Here is a 21,795-nt window from a genome sequence, read left to right as displayed (position 1 = left end):
CTGAGGAAAGTTTGGGGACAATTTTTTAAATGTTTCCTCAAAATTAATAAAACTTGAAGCTTTATCTGTAAAAAAAAGGGGGGGTGGGCAGAAATACAAGATTTTAATAATATCCTGATTCTAACACTGCTCTGCTGCAGGCCATTTATGCTTCTAAGAGATATCTTTATTCACCATTACAAATGCTGCACATCTTGAGTTGCATTTTGGTTCTTATTTCAACCTCGCCCTCCACACAGGTTGTCTGAAAGAAGACTGGTGGCCTCTTTGCATGGCATATGCACACACTTGTGTGCTTGTTCTCTTTTTGCAATAGAAGCCCCACAACAGTTTTGTGGCAGTTACAGGAAGTTTTTCCAGTGTAATAAAATTCTTTAGGTTTGCGCCCAATTGATTTTTATAGGACCATGGGTAGCTATAAACTGAAAGTTGGGGCATGATGCAGTGAATTTTGGCACATCTGAAGTATTGTGGGTATGATAAAAGGAGGAGCTGAGGCACCGAAATGAAGTGTGATATTTTTGAGAGAAGGACAATTGGCAAAACAAACAATGACAAAACTTAAAATTTTATAGAAAATCCTTGGGATTCTGCAGTGCAAAAGGAGGAAAACCTGATCCTTCTCACAGTCTCCTATCTCAGGCATCTCATATCTGCCAGAGGCTCAGTGATCATAAACAGTCCGAATACAGATTTAGTAGCATTTTATACTTGCAGTGTTCAAGAGATAACAATATGTACAAATAACACGTTAGCAGAATATACTGGACCCAAGGGGACTTCCCTGCTATATAGTAGCAGAACAATAATGTCATCAAAAGTTTTGCTGCCGAAACAGGGACTCTGGTTTTGTCCTCTAACACAGCAACTTGCTTCAGGCCAGTTGGTTTCCTCAGATCTCAGTGCAAGTCCACATGAGTTATTCACACATACCCAATGGCACAAATATGACAAGCCTGAAAGTTCTGCTGCAAAATTGCGTCTGATTTTCCCTAGACACATGAGTTATGTTTTTTCTCTAGTGACAGCATGGAGAAGTCTGCTTTACTTTTTCTCTGCAGCTTTCCCTGATCTAATAAATTATGCTGTACCATCACTATGAACTGGTTAGCTTCAGGAATTAAAACTATATTATATCAAGTTTGGTGATTTGTTGTTACCTTAGACGAGTTTACCTATTGTTGGGGGTTGGGGTGTAGGGGGGGCTGTTTCTTCACTCTGTTCCATAAGGGGAGTTGAAGGTACTTAGAGTTTGAATTAAATGGGACAAATAGCTTAAGCATAGGTACCACAGAATAATGCCTAGGAACCTAGAATACTGCTGAGAGAGTTTAGGTTTGAGTTTCCTTTTCTTCATGTGATTTGCAATTGCAGATTCATTTATTCCAAAGGTACAGTTTTCCACAGTTTGACTGCAGGAACCGGGTGATGGATGAATCAGAGATGGCAGTGTAAACAGTGTATGCCCAGCAGCCCTAAGGGATCCCTCAAACATGCGACTTTCTCATTTGGTGATTTTTCTGGCAGTGATGCCTCAGTGCAGTGACAGTTTCTGCTGCAACTGTCAGGCTAAATTGTTCCTGATGATGGCGAGCATTTACAGTGATGCTGTTCATTTGGGTTTCTCCTGTAAACATCCATATGTTGTCCTTCATGCTAGGCGTGGGTGGTGTTGTCAGTCTCCCTTGCACATTTGGACCTGGGTGAGCTGAATCACTGCGAAGTGCAGGGAGTTCACCACCTCTTGTCTTCCATGAGATCACTTGCTGTTCAGGATGAAGGAAAGGATATTCCACTGGAGCTTCCCAGATCTGAAATCCCTTCCTACATGTGATCTCTGGCTTGTGCGTAGAGATAGGTGCCTGTGTAATCAGGCTCTGCTTTTCCCTTCAATAGCTGCCTGTTGTCAATGCATGAATTGCCAGGGAATCTGGCCAATGAGAATTTTGGCTAGCTAGAGCTGAACTGAATTACCTCACTGAATTTTAAGAGTCTCATCTTAAGAACAGTACTGGAGGACATCTTTAAGCTAGCAGAGGCTCTGGTGGAGACCAGAGCTGGCTGGCGAGTAGGAGAGTAAGGCTGAAAACTCTGAGTTTCTTTAATATGTTGTGAGTTCAAGCTTGCAGAAGCAGGTTTGCTTTGGCACTTGAGCATCCAGCAAATCAAGATGTACAGGCCATTTAATCTGAAACTGTAGTTCTGTTGATTTATTATAAGATAGGATATGACAAGCTTGTGGTAATGAAGATGGCCTAAAAGAATGAAGTGTAGAAGATGGTACAAGAGGTAGGGTGTTTGGGTAAGGGATATTTGCTGAAACTGCATCTTCAACACTGTCAGAAGCTGAAGTTTTCTATCTTGTTTTGATAATCTTTTTTTCATATAGAATTTATTTCACAGTCATAGTTGACCTGTAGGTAGCATCTGTGTTCTCTTTTGAGGGATTCCCATTAACTATGGTGGGCCTTCCTCTGAGCTGATTTGGTTCAGTATCTGGCCTTGATCCCAGGCAGTATAGAGCACAGAACTTCCTAAGGAGTACAGCAAATGTACTTTCATCTGCTGTAGCTTCCCAGAAGCCTTTCTGGATGGAACTGGGGGCATATCAATGAGCAAAAGAGTTGGAGGTAGCATAGTGTGCTGTGGAAGCCCATAGAAGCCTATTGTAAGGCCAAGTGGCAGAATCCAGCTAGAGTAAATCCAGTGAAATGCCAGTTGTGCCATCCTTCATGACTTACGGATCTCTTAACAGGTAGAGCTGAGAATATGGCTATTCAGACTAATGTTGCCAGGAGAACTATTAGACACCAGCTATAAAATGGAAAGGAAATGATTAAAAATTTGTATTTGGAATGCTTGTATTGATCTGTTTTAGGAAGTGTATCTAGGAAGGGTTTCTAAGGACTAGAAATATCTGTCTCTGCCTTCTCACCCATGCTGGCCTGCAAAGCTTCTCATTTCCTTGGTGTTATCCCATTTACATACAGGTAGACAGTTCTGTGCTTCCTTTTTGCAATCCCAGGAGAAATTCTACACATTCAACTCTTCAACTTCTTTTCTTGGGTCACTTCTGTTACTACCTTTTCCCCAAGTTATCTGGCACTTGCGCCTGTTATGCATTTCGTAGTGTATACAGCTTTGCCTCAGACTGGATGAAACCTGTACCATGGAGAGCAAAGTGCTTAGCTGCACTGAATGAATAGCCCTGGCTTGTGAACCTGCTGGGTTGATGTGCTAATGCCACTGAGCAGAGCAAACCCCTCCAGCTTCATGGCTTTGTTACTGTGTGTGCATACACAGAGGCTGCAACAATTTCTGCCAACAGAGAAGAGTGAGATCAGAGTGGATTAATTGGAGCAGCCTGTCTTTATTCAGTGCCCAGCCACAAGCCTTCTCAATCCTCAGAAAGTGTATCTTTTGTATAGCTCAACCTTTGCTTGCCCTGATTTTAGGTGCTCACAGGAAATGTGCTTGGCGCAGTGAGCCAGTGCAATGCAGTTTCTTCACTGTTCCTGAAGATGACAAGAGCTATTTGTCAGCTTTTGAAATCTGGCAAGATCCCAGCTGAGTTCCTCTCTTAGGAAAGGTATGAGTTAGTGGTCACTAAACATTTTCAACAATCCCTCCTTTCGTCTTGTCAGCCCCTGACAAAACAAATGGCTTCAGGCTAAGGGGGCAAAGTATCCTCATAGGTGAATAGAATAGAAGAATATGGACAGTTTGTAAGACTGCTCTGACTTTATGAGGGAATAGAGTTGCACACCACCAGTAAGAAGTGGGGCGCAAGTCTTAAGGACCTGTGAAGTTTGCTGCTCTTCAGCTAGCGAGATGAGAACTGTATGAGGAGGGTGGACATCTAAACCAGCCAGGGCTGACCCCCTGCTTCACTTGACAGCATTTTCACCTGTGTGAGCTACATTCGTTTTAGGTGTGTGTGTCAGCCCAGTGTCTGAAAAGTGATGTGTCCCATAACTTGGAATCTGTCTTGAATAACATCCCTTGCCTGTAAAAATACTGCTGAATGGAAAATTGAAGCTGAATTGGATGGCAGGGGTGGATGTGTGTGTTGAAATATGATTTAACCTGGAGCAAAATATGTTGCTTTAATTTTGCCAAAATTACATGTTCTGCTTGAACCTAAACTGTATTTATTTCTTTCAAGCCGTGTGAAATTTGTTACATGAACAACAATTACATCTCAGAATAAAATGCTCCTCTAAATGCAGTTGCAAACCCTTTTCATTAATGCCCTTGTATGCAATTTCAGAGATGTTTTTTTTTTTTTCAGAAATGTATACAATTTCAGAAATGAAGAAATAACTCAACAAAATCTTATGTGAATTTGGGAGGTTGCTTGGTGGTGTGAAATCTTTCTTTCTCTAGTCTGAAAAAAATGCTCTTCCATTAAAACCTGTTCTGCATAATGTAGAGGTTACTCTACAGATAGTGCCACAGGGTTTATAAAAGAGAGGAAGAGCCAACCATGTGATTGTATTTTTATGTCTCACTTTGGCTAATGTCTGAGCCTCTCCTGCTTTGACGTTGTAGTCTTATGCTCAATAAACATGAAAGATTGTTCTGTAATAGCAATGAATGTACCCATATGCTTGCACTGTAATTAAAGGCATATATCACACAATAAAGCACATCTGAATGAAAAATATTGCTATTAGACATGTGGTTCCCATTTATTTCCCCCTATTGTTAAACTTTGAGCATAGGCATTGATGGGAGTGTAAGGGGCTTTTAAAGGGCTGCAGTGTGGAGTCCCCAGGAGTAAATAAGATTTTCCTCTTGGGCTGCAAGGGTGCATTGCTGCTTGATGCAGGCTGACCTGCACCTCACCATTGGCTGTATCTACGTGGTTAGTACAGAGCTCAGACCAAAAGCTGCCTAATGATTTTTAAGCTGGAAAGAAGCTGGGTAAGGGCCCAGCCTGACTCGGAGAGAGAAAAGTTAGCAGCCCTTAGAGCTGATTCAATCTTTTGTCGCTGTTTAAGGGCTGATTCTAGGGAAAAAGAGAGCAAAGCAGCACCTGGGGACAACAGCCTGCAACCCTCCTCTGCCTCTGTCTGAGCCTATTGGATGCCTGTCAAAGAAATACTGGTGCACCTTGTAGATCCTGATAGCAGGAGGCAATTCTGCCACCTTCATCCTGTTCTGATCTCTTCACAGTTCCAGTGTTGTTCTTCCCATCCCTGTTCTGTATTCATGCCCCCTTCTATTCTCACTCTCTGCTCTGCATTGCTGATGTCACCCTGCATGGCAAGCTGCTTGCCTCATCAGTTATGTCTCAATCTCTTCTCAGACTGAAAGTACGGATTTTTGGTTTCTGTTGGGTTGGGGTTTTTTTTTTCACCTTTTATGTCTTTAGTTTTGAATAAAGCTTGTAAATAAAACACTCATCAGAAGGGGGTCAGTGCCAACATATTGGTCAGCTTTAGCCCTTCCCCAGACTACAGAGATGATTTTGAAGTGCTTAAAATGTCATGAAGGAATAAACAATCAGAAAAGTTAGCCTTCCCTCAAAATGGCATTTATAGTGTTTATTGCAAGTTGCTAAAGCTAAATTGTTTAGAAATGATTGAAATGTGTTTTGACTGACCAAAGTGAACATGGTTTCCCCCAGATTTTCAGTTTAAGAAAAAGACTCTCAAAGTCATACTTTTCACCTTGGTTCTGAGACTCTCCAGCATATCTGGAGATGGGGAGGAAGTAGGAAAAAGAGAGGGCATTTTTCACCTCTGAAACATGCCTTAACTTCTTTAGTGACATTCATTAATGTCACTGCTACTGTTGCAGCTGTGTCTGGACTTCTTGTTCCAGTACAAACCAGCAACACCGTAGAAAAGGAAAAGATATGTTGTCCTCTCAGCAGAAATGGCAAATTTTTGGCAGGGTATGCTCAGTACCAATTAGGCTTAAGGAAAATTGAAATGTGAAGGTTTTCGAGTGGACTTTTTTCACCAGTTTAATCCACTTTTCTCTGGGAGATGAAGTGGAGAAGCAAAGAGCGGCAAGTCTTGCTTTGAGCATCAGGTTTAAGCAAACTGCAGTGTGAAACCATGAAACATAACATCAGTGCACTGTCTTAAACTACTAGGTTTCTTTATGTTATGTCTGGCTTGAGCTATGCAATTACAACATGAAGCTGGGAGTTTCCAAAGTGTTCGGGCTTTGTGCAGATGATACCTGGCCGGTTCCTTTTAACAGTAGTGTGAAATCTGAGTTTCTTTTTGTCTGAAGACCTACTTTTGCCAGCCAGCATCTAAAATATTTCACTGTTAGGTTTTCAAATGCAAATAGACCCTCCCAGCTTCTGATACATGGCTTTTTTCCTCTTTGAGACAGATAATGGAAATGCATTTAGTATTTAATTAATGTTTAGACCAATTTCTCATCAAAATAGTCTGTTTTCAGTGAATTTTCTGTTGTACAACATCTGTAGGTATATGAGAAGCTCTGGTGAGTTTCAGACATGCAGCAGTCTGTGGACATGTTCTCTTTCCATGCCTAATCTGGTTGTACCATACTAGAGAAGAACCTTGGACTGTAATGAGGTCTGTTGATCCAACCTTTAATTGCCTGGAAAGGAAATCAAAGCAGAGAGATAAACTGGTTCGTTTGTTTTCATTACAATTACTAGTTTTTACAACTGTGTGTAGACAAAGCCCATAAATATGGTGCTGTTAGAGGTTTTTCTCCTGAGCTCAGCTCCACCAGCTGCTACACAAATCTTTTGGCTTGAGAAGAAGGATCTGTTTTTAGGTTCTTTCTTGTGGAGCTGCCACAGATGCCTTACCTGAATTGTGATTTCCAGCAGCTTATAGCAAGAGAGTGAGAAGCCCTTTTTTCTCTTCTCTAAAGGTCCAGAAGCACCTCTACTGTAACACAGCTGCTCCCATGGCAAGGGTTACTCCTGACCCAGTTTCAGCCACCCAACTGAAGCATGTTAGACCTGAGTCCTGCCCCTGTTGTGCTGCAAGTAACATGTCCTGCCTCACAGAAGAACCTGAGACAGGGGGTTGCATAGATCCCACACCTTAAACATTGCACTGGTGCTGTGAAAGGCAGGGGTATCCATCTCTCCTCCAAAATGAAGGGATGGAAGATAGGTGAGGAAGGTTAAGACAGAAAATGTGGCATAGAAATAAGACCTGTTCCTGTAGTACTGACTGCTGTCTTCATGGCTACACCACGTCTGTCCTGTTTGTCTTCTTATCCAATTCTTCTCAATTCTGTCATCTGTCTTTTATTGCTCTGCTCTGATGATGTTTCACTGTCTGCTCTGCTCCCAAAGTCACACCAGTGGCTGAGGGCAATTGATGGCTGCAGGATTGCTGTAGAGGGTCTCTACAAGTGGATTTAGCATGTGGGACTACAACAAGTAGGAAAATCACAATATTCTGACATCTCAAATGGAAAAATTAGTAAGGGCAAATGGCTTGTGTGTTGTGGGTATTGAATGGAAATGTTTGGGTCAGCCTTGGCTGTTCAGGAGTTTACTACCCCAAGTTGAATTCCTTGGGGATTTTGGATCTGATTACTATTTGTATGAATAAGGAATTATAGGGAGATAGTGTCAGCTGGACCTGGAGGAAAAAGGCACCATTTTCAAATGATGAAAAAATAAAGCAGGAAAAAAGGAGTATGTTGTCAGCTTGGAATTTCTGGGCAAAACTCAGCAAGTGGAGAGCATAGTAACTAGATGGATCTGACTATGAGAAGTATTCTTACAGTGGTTGAGAAGGGTTAGGTGTAATTTTAGATTTAAATGAAAGAAGAACAGGGAGAAATGCAATTATTACTCATATCCTTTCACTTGCTGGAGCAGTTATCTCCTATGGTGCAGGCTCCTTTGTTTTGTTTTTGTGGGTTTTTTTCCCTGAGTAAGGGCAACCTTATTAAATCCTTCTTAAGTCTAATTTTAGGTGTGGAAAAAAGATCTTGCTTTACAGTGGGGTATGGGAGGACCGTCCATTTATTCTACACAGAATATTGTTCCAAGATCTTGCAAAATGTTTCTCCTGAAGTGTTCAGCTGCCCCATGTGCCTTTAGAAAAAATGTTATTGTCATCTCCTGAAACATTTTTGCTGCAGTTTGAATTTGTTGCGGTAGTGGGTTGACCCTGGCTGGAAGCAAGTTACCCACCAAAGCTCCAGCATAGGCTTCCCACAGGGTCACAGCTTCCTTTGGGCATCCCCTGCCTCAGCGTAGGGTCCTCCATGGGCTGCAGGTAGATACCTGCTCCACCGTGGACCTGGATGGGCTGCAGGGTCTCAACGTGACTCACCATGGCCTGCACCATGGGCTGCAGTAGAATCTTGCACTTGGAGAACATTTTCCCCCTCCTTCTTCACTGACTTTAGTGCCTGAAGGGTTTCTTCTCTCACATATTCTCAGTCCTCTCTCCGACTGCCATTGCACAGGGTTTTTTTCTCCCCCTTGTTACACATGTTATCACAGAAGCGCTCCCACTGTTGCTGATGGGCTCAGCCTTAGCCAGGAGTGGGTCTGTCTTGGAGCTGGCATTGGCTCTGTTGGACATAGGGAAGTTTCTAGCAGCTTCTCACAGAAGCCACCCCTGTAGCCCCTGGACTACCAAAACCTTGTCATGTAAGCCCAATACAGTTGCATATGGCTGTTTTCTTCCATTTAATGTGTCATCTTTAGCAGTTGTCAGACATGGCTTCTCTATTCTACACTTTCGAGGCTGAAAAGCGTTGGGAGCTTTTTCTCCAGTTCATTTTCCTTCTAGGAACGAACTTTCTGGCATGTTAATTTGCCACCTTCTTCTCCTTTTATAATTTAACCAGTAACACTGAAGTGTAAAGAAAACACTCACCTTCCAGTTTTCTAAGTGGTTTATAACTTTTTCTCTGTTTCTAAGCCTCTAATTTTTTTCCAGTGATCGTGGTCATTTTCCCTCTGTAGAGAAAATTTAAGACCCTCCAACAGACTTGCTTTTCTGAGTTACCCTTTGCAGCCTGCTTGCACACAGTCCAGTTTCCTACAGAAATGTTGACCTAATTTTAATTCTCTTCTGTCACAGTTCGATTTTTTGGCAGGAACCCTCCACACATCTTGTAGATTTTTCGCACTAGTTCTGGCTGAGAAGGTGTTAGTCTGCTTTTGTGCTTTTCTGGGATCAGAGCCATCTTTTCATGTAAGCAATCCAAGCTCCTGTTTGGGATCATGCTCTTCTGAGGACATGGCAGGCCAGGCTAATTTGCCCCTCCTCTTCCATCATGCTACCATGTGTCAGCTGCTGCCCAGTTATTACCACTAGGCTGACTCTCACACTGCTGGAATAATATGAATACATCTTCCCATCATCAGCTGGATGTGTTGTCTAGGGGAAGCAAAGTTTTGCTTGTAATAGACGAATTGTTCTTTTAAGTGCATATAGTCCAGCTGTTCTTCCTCACTTTATCTGACACCATTATTTGTGCTCCAGGGTTGGCTGGCAGACAGGAAACTATTGAGATTCTCACCATATGTTTGTTCAGGCCACTAGGCCTGATTTCATAGCTACAAAAGGTATTTGAGTTTATTTGGATATAAGCTTTTTACGTATGCTCCTGATGCCCTAATTATTCTTCTGTGTTTGAGCACAGAAGTCTATAAATATCAAAGCTATCTGAATTTCTTTAGTCCGTTGTCTGTTGCTTTTCAATCTATACATGACATCTTCAGTGTGCTGCTTCCTGTGGTAAAGTGTACCCAAGCGACTGTATGCTTGGCTTTTCTTCAGCTTGCCTTGAATCTTCAGTCTTCTGCTTGCTTCCCCATGAAGACCAAGCAGGTCAACCTGAGAACAGGGAATCTAACATGAAATCGGTGTCAGCTGAATCATCTGTGGAGAGAAATGGAGATTTCCGAGGCACGAATAATAAACCATTTTAGAAGTGTATCTTAGTATGGAAATTTTTTCCCAAGCCTGTTTCTTCCCTGTCTGAAAATGAGCCTTGGTGACTAGCTCAGACATAGATGACTAACATTAAGGGGTTGAGTTTCTTCCTATGGTTTCCACGTTTTCCCCTCATTGCTCATTCTTCTTCCCTCTTTCTGTAAATGGGATATAAGCAGGACAGTTTCTCACACTATGCCAGTTCAGAGAAGTTTATCTTCTTCAGTAAAAGCTTCCTTTTGTTTTGGTCTGGTTTTTTTTGCTAGTTTTCTTTGGGAAAATAAACCACACAAAATTACCCAGCCCCAAACAAGATCCTCCAAGCAAGTTAGCTGAGAATTTGTTCTGGAGAATTACAAGAGCATGGGAATGTTTTTCATATGCAACACTGTGCATGCATGCATGCATGTGTGTGTAACTCCTTCCTTTCCAGCTCTTTCTGGCAGTCACACATGTCTGTGGCATAGAATCTGACATCAGCGATAAAGCTTCCTCTTCAAGGGGCTTGCTGCTTATCTTGGGAAGAATGCCAGTGTTAAACAAAATGTTGCAAGTGTTCTTAGAGTTTGAAGAAGCGGCAATCTGCCTGTGGTATGCAATATCCTTATGATTCAGTGTTGTGCTGAGCAAGACAAGCCTGTTAAGGTTCTGGCCTGTGGTGAAATAAAGTTGTATATCATTTAGATTGCCAAGGTCTTTCCTCACACAAATTGTGTGTTCCTGGTAAAACATAGGACTGTGTTGGTGGATGTGATAAGTCTGGTGCTACCACCCTTGAGTGTGGAGTATTGTGATGCCGTTTGGGTAAACATTTGCTATTTACCTCTTGATAGTGTTTCTGATTTGGCACTTTCTAAACAAAGACAGAGTCTAGTTTAGAAAGGAGACATTGTTTATTCTATGCAGGGTGCTCAGTGGAAGTCTTCACAAATCAAGCACCCCAATGATTATAATTTTAAGCTTTTACACATTTTGACAAACAAAGAAATTATTGTCCATTGGTTGAGTTATACAATTTGTTAATAAGTATTCCACCCCGTATTGGTTAAAGGTCCCTCTCACTTCTCATGCAATCAGGCATGCAGGCTCAGTATTTCTTTTGAGTTAATGAGTTTCTCGAGTTGGTTGGCTGCCCCCTGCCAGAATTACCTTTTACCTAATTACTGCCCGTTTTCTTCTGAGTAGTCATACAAAGTTCAGGGCCTGATGTTCCTTCTTAACAGTTCTGCCTCATTACCCGAAGAAGCAGGATATATGTTTTTTGTTTAGAGAAGTCCTTGTACATTATTGCAGTTATCAAGCAGAACTACAATTGGATTAGCACTGTTTCGCAAGATGTTGCGAGCATCAATGGTACAGCCTTTTTTTAATGGTAGGTCTAAGCAGGTTCTGAGCATAGGCAGATTGTCCCCAGTGCTCAGTACCCATTCTCAAAGACTGCACCTGTACTGCTGAACTGATGTGACCCCAAAACCAGGGGTGGAAGCAGAGATGCTCTTGGATCCTGCTGGTGTGACTGGGCTTATACTGTAAGCGCAATACTTTAGATGCTTCATCAGGCCTGAGAGCACATTAAAAGTTATATTTATTTGACATGCAGTGCTGGCCCGTTCACCTTCCTGAATCCCATCTGCCCTGTGGCACTGTCGCATGCCAGTCTGCAGGCAAGCAGAAATTATAGGGTCATGCCTAGTAAAAAGCCCTGTTGCCTGCTGCAAGGGTACATAAGCATCATTCACATGGACTCAGTAGGGAATTTGAACATTATGTATTTGTGTTCAAAAGCACCTTAGCTTTTAGGAGGCTCCTGGTACCTGTCTGCTCAAATAGGTGCAGAGGTTGCTGGGATTGACTGAGTGCTGTGACTGTGTTACTGAGGTGCCTCTGTGGTAGATGCAGGATTCCAACTTCATGTTCAAATATGAATTTTATCACCCTTGCCTTGAGCCAGGTTTTGGATTTTGCTCCTTAGTCAAGTCCTCTGCATACGACTCTAGCTCCATCAAGGCACAAGACCAGCCTATACAAACATAAAGACCCATAATGGTCTTAATTTTTCATTTATTAGAGTAGGTCAAATAACACAAGGAGGTTGCAGAAAAGGCATACACTCACAGTACACCCTCATAGTACACTAAGTCCATCCTTCTTGAACCAATGTGTTAGAATGCTCTGGTAGGAGGAAATACCAGAGATTACTCATCTCTAAAGAGCTAGAGGAGGGCTTTAAAAATGGAAGATCTTGGCACCAAACAAACCTCATTTCTTTCCATTGCTTAGTATTCAGCCTTAGGCCAAAATAATTTCCATAGAAATCTGCTGTACTTGCTACTAAATTTGTTCTCTCTTCTAAAGGAGATGAGCAGAAAGTGTATATATATATGTGTATTCAATTTTAATGCATATTAGAAAATGTTTTTTTTTATATTTTATTTAGTAATTCAACATTAACATTTGCATCTGTAAATAATACTAGAAAAGTGAACTGGTCCAGAGAGACCATTCAGGAATTGTTTTGTTATACAGCTTCAAGACTCAATCATCTGGTTAAAATTCAAAGTGAATGACTAGAATAAGTAGGTGAATAAATAAATAAATGGTCTTGAAATGAATAATATCCTCCTTATCTCTTTAACCAAAATCACCTAAAGGCTGCAAGTTCAATTTAATCCTTCTACCGTCAGTCAGTCTAAGCTTTATTTTGTATCTACAGATAATTCCTTTTTGGTCAAACAGTTCTATACTGTATTATTTTAGACTATCACTGTGGTTGTCTGACTAGAAAAGCAGAGGAAGCCCAGATAATGTGGGCTTTTAGTGCAGCATCTTACCTTATCTAGTGACAGTGCCAGTTACAGCCAAATCAGAAATTCAGATCATGTCTGATCTCCTGAAGAACATGGGGCACAGAATATTTCCTAATATTTCTTACCACAGGCCCATCAATGTTGGTTGAAATGAAGTCTACATAACTGGAGCCCATTTTGACAGGAACATTGGAGGATATCTGCCTCCAACTGTTTTCCCCTTATGTGCATTATTCAGCTTGAGCTGTCATTGGCAGAAACTGGGCTTCCCGTGGCACAAATGCAAAGGACTGAGTCTTTTGTCTTTACACGTACCAGTTGCATTAGATAATTGATGAGATCTGAATTTCAGTTTTTGTTTCCTTTTACTAGCTATACACTGGTTTGGTTGTGTAGTTGAGTACAAACATGGTAAGAATTAATCAGCTGCCTCAGGCTTTGAACACTGCTCAAACAGCCCTTTCCAATCACCTCTGTAAATTGTTCTATGGTCCAGCTCTGATGTGGCTGTGGAAGCTCTGTGGTCAAATATACTGCCCATTCAAAAAACTTTAATATTCAGTGTGAGCGCATATAGTTTATCTTCCCAGGTACAGTTAGCAGTCCATCATAACTGTGCCATAATACACATCACTAGGTTGTGAACCCTTCTAATCTGAACATAGACCTGCCACTGATTTGTAAATCCAGTTACTCAAAATCAAATCAAATGCAGAACCTTTTCTCAAATGATATCGTTTTCCCATTAAGGACCTAAATTTGGATATTACAAACATTTAACTTTTCCAGCTCTGTTATCTACCTCCTTAGGCTGCAATCAAACCTTGTTTTATTAAGGCAGAATTTATTTCAGATTAAATTTATTTGAAATCCTGTTCCAAACACTGCCTGCTATTTATTTCTCTGTGATCTAGTTGTAAAACAGTGTTGTTATTTCTCAAAGTTTATTTTTTTCTGAAGAAACAAACTTTCTCTGAGTTGGAGAAAAGCAGCTTACATATGCTTTGATTATGAGTGAGTAGATTGTGGGTAGTAAACTAATTATATGGAGAATGGAGAGAACGGTGTTTCTGGCTTTAAGCAGAGTTGTATGAAGTAAACCTATGTCCGAGAGTTAGTAGAGTTGCATGGAACAGCTGTGCCATTTGTTAGCCAGAAGGACTCAAAACTATCATTATATTGCAAATTTGGCTTTCAGGAAGAGCCACTTCAATATCTTTAATGTTTAACCAACGAGCAGATTGATTTCTAACTTATCTCAAAATTTAGAACTTGTTCTGAACATAAAAGACATAAATTACGAGCAATTTCCTTTTTTTCCCACACAGAAGAGAAACGTAATAAACACCATGAAAATGACCTTGAGTATGGAGCCACTACCTATCACATCATAGTCAACTGATCTAATTTGCCTCTGATTCTGTTTAATGTTAGGTATTTACATGTCATCAATCACCTGCTTCCTGTTGGGCTGAAAAAGCCAGGGGGACTGCCAGCTTTGTCATATGGTAGCCAAAGTGAACGTGTTGTCAGCTGAGATCAGGAAGCACAAAAATGTTTGAAAAGGTTTGGAAGAGCCAACCTGCTTTTGAGTCTCAAGAGCTCAGTCTGAGTTGAATATGAGGGGAGGAGATTGCCTTGTTAGCGTTTCCTGGCAGCAAGGCTGATCGATAATTATGCAGGACAATCCATTTCTGTCCTTTAATCTGAGCTGATTTTGATATTTTATTTAGCAGCAGTCCTTCCTCTTCTTCCTCAGAGCTTAAACTTTCTCTCTCTCTCTTTTTCAGCTGTACAGCTCCATGGACTTCGGAAGAAAATGGCAGCTAATGCATGAGCGGGTCACTCCAAACAGGTTTTACTGGTGAGTTATGCCCTCAGGCTTTGTTTGTTTTGAGCAGATCATAGAGGCAAGAAGGGCATCTAGCTTAAAGGAATTGGTTGCTTTTCCTGAACATTAAGTTAGTTAAGAACAGTAAGACCAACCTTGCTTTTGGTCATCAATATTATATGCTCCACAGTATATGTCTTGCAGTGCTATAGTCTCTGTATTTGTACATCTTTCTTGTCTGGTAACAATGGTGTCTTGTACAGATTACTACAAGTAATTTGATAATTGCAAAACTTCTGTTCCTTTGTTATAACCTACTTACAGTAAGACAGAGAAACTGACCAATGCTTCAGTGACAGAGTTATGATCATTAGGCCTTCTATTTTTCAGCCCTTCTGAGAGCTACTTTAGCCTACAGCAGTCTTTCTGCAGAGCTGGGCGCTCTTGACCCGTCTCTTTATGCAACTGCTGGGGGAAAAGGTGATTCAGGCTCTGCTTTGAATCACTCTCTGAGGAGCCAGTTCCTTTCTACTGACTGGTGAGACCCCGGAATCCGCAAACAGTTTGCTGAAAATCTGCTTTGTGACTATCTTCCTTTCCATTTCCCAACCGTCAGCTTCCAAAATTGCGAAAGTGCCTTAAAACCAGATGATTAAACAAATTTAGTTCCTGTCTCCAGGCTCCTCTATTGCAGATGCGGCTTTTCCAAACTTCTGTCCTCCATGAAGGCCCAAGAATTGATTTCAGTGCAGAAGAGAAAACCCAGCAATATTCTTCTGTAGTTGAATCGAGGATTGGGGCTTGAATGAGATTCTTAACGCTGTACTTTTTACATGCAGGTGCTGGTGTGTGCATAGAAGTGCTGCTTGGCAGAATCTGTGAATAGTTAAAAGAAGTGCCTGGTATTTAAGGCCAAAAATGTTCATGATATTAAAGAACAAGAGGCTCTTACTTTGAACAGTAAAAATAGGAAAGACTTGGATGACTTTAAGTATTGACTCGTAATGGCAGAGCATGGTGTATAGATTTTAGAGTCAAATTGTCATAGAATTTTTTTCAACCCTTAAAAGTATCTGACACCCAGGCCCAAAATATCTATAGATTGTACCTGCAATACTGCCACACTTTGCAGTGGAGATGGCTACCTCATGGGGTTTTCAAATTGCTTAGGTCCTTCTGCAAATAAATCTCTTTAAACAGCTTTAGACTCCCACATTTAAAACACAGCTTTTTGAAATCAAGGGAGATTTCCCTTAATGTACCTATGGATTTTGGACAGTATAAGAAGTTTTTTGAACATGGAGAAAAGGAAGTTGTAGGGTCCTACAAAATGTATCAAAGATCTAGAATCTTTTCTGACCACGTTACTGTTTCACATTTCCATAGTGAATGAAAAGAGGTTATGTTCTCACGGTTCGAATGGCAGGTGGTTGATTGACCCAACTATCCAAAATCCTTTGATTTTGTGCAGGGTGCACATGAAAAAGCTAAGTGTAGCTCCTCTTCAGGTGCATCCTTCTGAGGAGTAGAATAGATGGTCTTATGGGATAATTGTACCTTACACTTCAAATAGTACAATTTTGCTTAGGGGAGAGGCTTTCTTAGAAAATAAAGTGGAACAAAGCAGAAAATCTTTCTAAAGGAGAAGCTGTGTTGTGGTTTATTTTCTACTTTCATGTAATAATGGTTAATGTGTCTGTTTTATGTGTCTGTCATAGAAAACGTAGAAGTCTTCTTTAGTTAAAACTCATATGGCATAGACCTAGTAATCTTTATTCCACTGAGAAATATTGTCCCACTGACAATAAATTTTCCAAGAGAGTGAATTAGGTTTTTCTCAGAGTGAGAGAGATTTGAACCAATTTGTGATGCAGGGGTCAGAGGTGTTGAAATTTTGGAATGTAATAACTCTCCTTGGCCGATTTCTTGCTTTTCTTCTTTCTTTCTTTTTAAAGCTGCAGACTGTGATGGCTTACAAGCTCTGGCTTATAAGGCGTATACAGAAAAAGAAATGCAAGGAGAACACTAGCCTCAGGGATTTGGTGATCCTTTTTATTAGGCTATGAAAGAGGAAGAAAGTAGGTATAGCTATAAGTTTCAAAGGGACATGAGCCACTATTCTGAGGAGTTCATCAGCCTATCAAATCCTACGTTACTAAACCTCTTAATTAAAACTTCCAGGTAAGGTTAAATAATAATGATAGGAAGATGCTAAAATCAGAGACCAAGCTGCTTGTTTGTGCTGCTCTGCATTGTTTATTAGTAGGGGCTCAGGTAAGCATCCTTCATCAAATGGGACAGTCTTCATCTGATCTGAATGCAGCTGACTTTATCTGAGGCAGCCTTTCTTGAATATTTTTGCCTTCAAAGCATGACTTTCATCACTCAGGCTGCCTTGAATGGGTTTCTGAAGTCTATAGACTTCACCTGGTTCATGGGATCAGGCAGCATGATAGGGAGAGGTCTTACTTTTCTCTCGGAGACCTTTCCAAGTAATTATACCTTCCCTGAGAGAGCTCAGATACAGACACTTGAAGGGCAGGAGAAAATTATGATTGTATCAGAACTCGTGAAGTTGGGATGTGAACTTTCACTCAGCAGGGTAAGTAAGACCTCTCTGTTTGTCATGGGCACGCAGGTCAATCTGCGTTTTGCTGTAGCTCTGGCAGGCAGCGTCCATGGTGGCTCCCCAGTGGTCAAAATTAAAGTCCTAAGCTCCAGGACTGATCTGTGGCTTTGATTCCTGGATCTTGCCTTCAACTTCTTTCCTTAGTCCCAGATCTTTGTGCTAATCACTGGGTTGCAGTTTTGTGCTCTCATCCCATACGGATGTCACATATCCTGCAGTTTATGAGATATTTCTCATCAGTTCCTGCAACCAGCTCAAAGTTTGTGCATGAGCTGAGACTCACTTCTAGGCCATGTATAGTTATAAAACCTGGGATTTGAGATCTCTACTTCTGTAGTAGTGATTCATTTTTTAGCTACACCCACTGATGGCAATGGTAGAGCTTGAACAGAATGTGTTACTTGATGTGAGTACAGGCATCCAAATTTGGCTCCCACGTGCCTTGGCCTCAGAGATTTTAATAACTCAGGATCCTGTAGGGATGGAAATAGGAACTTACGCTAATGTGATACAGAAATTCCCAGATCACTCATCACTCTGAAATTACTAAAGATAACTGGAACCAGCATGGGTGCAAAGTTTGTTAAAGACCTACTCAGTGTTCTTTTCTTTCAAAACATTTCTGCAGCTCTCTCTGGGCTGTATTTTTTCACTGTAACTTAGACACCTGTGCTGTCATGTGGAGGGATATAAAAAATACCATCCGTATTTTGTACTGTAGGAATGTAGCGGTTTCCTCAGTCTGCTTTTTGCTGGAGGACTCATTCGTGTTTCACTGGGGGATATGAAGTGGTGGCTGTGGGACCGTTTTCCATTATTTTTTTGCCTGGTACACCTAGACATTTACCCTTTTCTCTGTTATTTATATATTTTTAAACATGCTCTGTGGGACTTTGGGTGATTCTGTGAAAGCCTAGGAGCGGGAATGTGGGGAAAACAAATTTGTATGGAAGAGAGGGAAAAATCTGCACATCATTTCTCATGGCTATGGGGAAATTTTGAGCTCTGAAGTCAGTGCTCAGGATGAGCCTAGTCAGTAAAAGACACTGAAATACGCACTAGTGGTGAAAGTTGGGCAAAAGCACCAACAAAGCAAGAGCGGAGAGACAGCAGGAGGAGGAAAATAGGACATGGCTTCAAGAAGCAGTGTTTGTATCTACAAATAGGAAAAATGTGATGTGTTGTAGTGTAGCAAGCAGTTCTCAAAGACACTGCTGATTCCCTCACTGAATTTTGTATTTTGTTTTTCTATGTTAACCAACCATATTTCTGGTTGTTTTGGTATCCATGAATGCAAGCCACAACCTTTTTGATCTCCATGGATTAAAAATCAGGAGAAGGGAACAAGCTGTGCTTTCAATGAAAAGGGCTAGGCATCCAGTTAGGATATGCTTTGGAGTTACAGGGTTTCTGTCACAGTTGTTTGGGGCATAAGCCAGCAAATTTTGCCTCTTGAGGGCAAGGTTCTCAGTCCTTTTTGTCATGATTTCAGATGGTAACAGTGATAAAATTTAGCCAGTGTATTTTTATTTGTTTGCAGCTTGAATTTCATGAAGAGTATAGGGAAGACTGGTTTGGATATTTCAGAGTAATGTAGCAGAAGATGAGGGATTTATCTCAGTGTTTCAAAAGGTTATGATCTGCGTTTGTATCTGCAGATGGGCAGAGGTTTGTGTCTCTTTTTATTTCCTCAGTCCTGATAATTTTAATTCCAGTGCCAATTTGGGTCCACACAGACTGTTTCAGCAGCAGTTCAGAAGTGACCCTTGGATACAGCTAAGGTTACCTTTATGTATCTACTTTGCCAGCAGTGAAATGGTTAGTCAAATATGTGCCTATCTCTCCTGTAAATCCCACTAATCATTGACAGATGGTGTCATCACACAGTACTGGGGAAACCTCTCCTGATTTTTTGCAGCCAAGTTTAGTGTTAAGAAAACATAGTCTTCTAAATGTCAAATTGACTATTAAGCAATCCTGAATTAGAGGGTTTTTTTCAGAATTAAAACTATATTATAGATGGAGCTGTGGATAAAAAGAAAAATTCCGGTTTGGCAGTTGTAGGATAACACCACCTATAGTTTCATTGAGGCATGTACCCAGTGGCTGTTCCTGTAAATCTTACACGAAGAACTGAACAGGGACCTATTACTGTAGGCTCCTGTGGGCTAATGACTCGTTTGCCTCTATTAAGGGATTTGCTTCCCGTGCCCTATAGGTGGGAACAACTGGAAAAGGTTTTTCTTCCAGAGGGTAATGCTAACGTAAATCTGGAATGTCCTCTTCAAGCTACCATGACCATGAACTCTATGTACTAGGCTGAAGACAAAATTTTCGACCTGTAGCCTCAAGCTCTGTAGTAGGAGTTGAGGAGGCATGACACCTTCTTAAAAGTTCTAGGCATAAATTGAAAGGTTTCCTTGCAAGGTCCCATTAGTTAATTAAAGATCACAATACCATAGCGGTAATAAAACCCATTTTATTTTCCTTTTCACTTAAAAGATGGGCATGTGGGGGAACTGTGAGGTTAGGGATTTTATTTTCTTTTTGTGTGCCTACAATTAATGCAGTTGGCACTGTAGATATTTAATGTTTCCAAACATTAGGTAGTAGCTGACTAACTTGTGATTCTACAGTAACTCAATGGCAGTGAGAGAAATGGAAGATGGATATAGAGTTGGATACTTTTTTATTGGCTGAAATAGCATTTATTTTTGTTGAAATTTTGAAGTCGATACAGATATTTCAGAATTCAAGGCAACATTATCAAAATGTTTCTCACAGAAAATTAAGCAAAAGAACATCCTGAAATGTTTGACATTTTTTGCATGTTTTAAAAAGTGATTTTTTAATTTGATTAGAATCTCCTTTTGCAGTATATGATTTTTTAAAATTAAAGTAGGGAAAGAGTGCAGTCTGAAACAAAGTGCCTGGATAAAGCCAACATAAAGACACCCTGGCCCCTCTTCACATCCTGATCTTTTGTGATTTAGAGCAGATATTAGTCCCTAATATCCAAGTTAGATGTTCAGTATGCTGATAATATATAACTTCATCACTGTGATAGTGGCTTATATGAGTGATCAATAAAGTTTGAAAAATGTTTGTAAGTTTTATATTTTGCTTTTGTCCATATTTTTTCCTAAGCTTAATCCTATCCTGTTTTTCAACTACAGTTTGCTAAGTGTTCTTCCAGGGATGCTGTGATAGATTTCATGGATATGTAAGAGTATAAACAGACAAATGACCCCAAGAACAGCAAAATCCTTCATTTTTAGTTTCTGGGAAACTCTGCAGGACCGGTTTGTGGAAGACAAATAGACCCCATGTGCTCTCTTTGTGCCTACAGTTAGTGTACTGCTCAGACTACCATTCCCATTTCTGAGCACAGTCCATTTTTTCTTTTAAGTAATTTATGACAGATTGACACAAATAGCTGGATGTGGGAAAACATCATTGGAGAAGGTGGAGAAAAAGCTCTAGTACAGTACTAGAGGAGTATTACAGAACATTTCCTATTTGCCTGAGACTAAAAGCAATCCCCCAAATGGGATATTTGGGTTTCTGGTGTATATTTACTCTTCATCCTAATGACTTTATTTTACAAAGGAGATTAAATGTAACTAGTCTCTTGTACTGTGAATGTAAACCCTAAATAGTAGCTGATGCATTGGACAAACTCCTACAGAATGTTTTTTGCCTGACTTTGCTGTTGTGTTATGCTTCTCTCCTTACTGCCTGCTTTCATAGGAAAAGAAGTGTTTGACTTTTTCACAAAGTCCTGTGGATGCCATGCTGTCAGCCTCCCTGGGATCAAAGTTGTTTTAGCAAGGAAAACCAAAATAACATACTGACTACAAGGGTTGTGTGTGATTATAAATGGAAATAATTTAAAATACTTTAAATTCTCCTTTAAAACCCATTAACTGCGTAACAAATGAACCACAAGAAAAGAGCCACATGATAACCAGCTCACAATACATGTACAGCCACTGAAATTCTGGCTGCTACCACAGCAGTTCTTTCAACATATGGTGTATATGCTCTGAAAGGGCAATTTTGGAATAAATTGCATTTGAGGAACTTTTCTATCTAACCTACTTTTGTTTGAGAAACACAGCATATCTTTCAGAAGGAAGGATTACCCCTTCTCCCCTAATGTCACTGTGGATGTCCTTACACATATGCTAGCTGGCTTTTAGAATTTGTGATTTGGTGTGATTTTAGTACAATTTGTGCTGTTTAGCCATATTTCTGACGTTAATGTACTGTGTCTGGAAGTGATTTTTTTTTTTTTTCCCCAAGACTGGAAAAGTAAGGGCTGAAATATTTCTGTTCATTGCTTTCATATTTAATGCTTACCACTAAATATCACATATTATAGTGTGGTTAGGGCTTCCAGCCGTAAAAAAGCCTTTTGCTTTGGTCTCTCATCTGTGAATTCCTTTATGTCGCAGAGGGCAGTCTCATCTCTTATTTCCTCCATTGCTATTCTTGGATCCCTAACTTTGTAGTCCCCCCACTCTCTTCTGACTAAGTGTCTGATAATGGAGCACACCAGATAAACCACTAGTAAGAAAGGTCTAAAGAGGAATTTGCTCAGTGTTTCTACCA

The 21,795-nt window shown here is 40.6% G+C and overlaps 1 protein-coding gene across 1 annotated transcript in view; it reads left to right on the top strand.

The window, feature by feature from the left end:
* Positions 1–21,795, top strand: part of SORCS3 (sortilin related VPS10 domain containing receptor 3) — a gene marked incomplete at its 3' end in the record, with an annotated part of 305,158 nt that overhangs the window by 181,165 nt on the left and 102,198 nt on the right. Inside the window, exon 5 of the mRNA XM_080620247.1 lies at positions 14,512–14,585. Coding sequence (XP_080476373.1) covers positions 14,512–14,585 — 74 coding nt within the window. The remainder of the gene's footprint in view (positions 1–14,511; positions 14,586–21,795) is intronic.

The sequence above is a fragment of the Psittacula echo genome, assembly GCF_963264785.1.
Source record: "Psittacula echo genome assembly, chromosome: 6".
NCBI classification, from domain to species: domain Eukaryota; kingdom Metazoa; phylum Chordata; class Aves; order Psittaciformes; family Psittacidae; genus Psittacula; species Psittacula echo.
The sequence above is the reverse complement of the archived record's forward strand: the minus strand, read 5'-3'. Positions and strand labels throughout refer to the sequence as shown.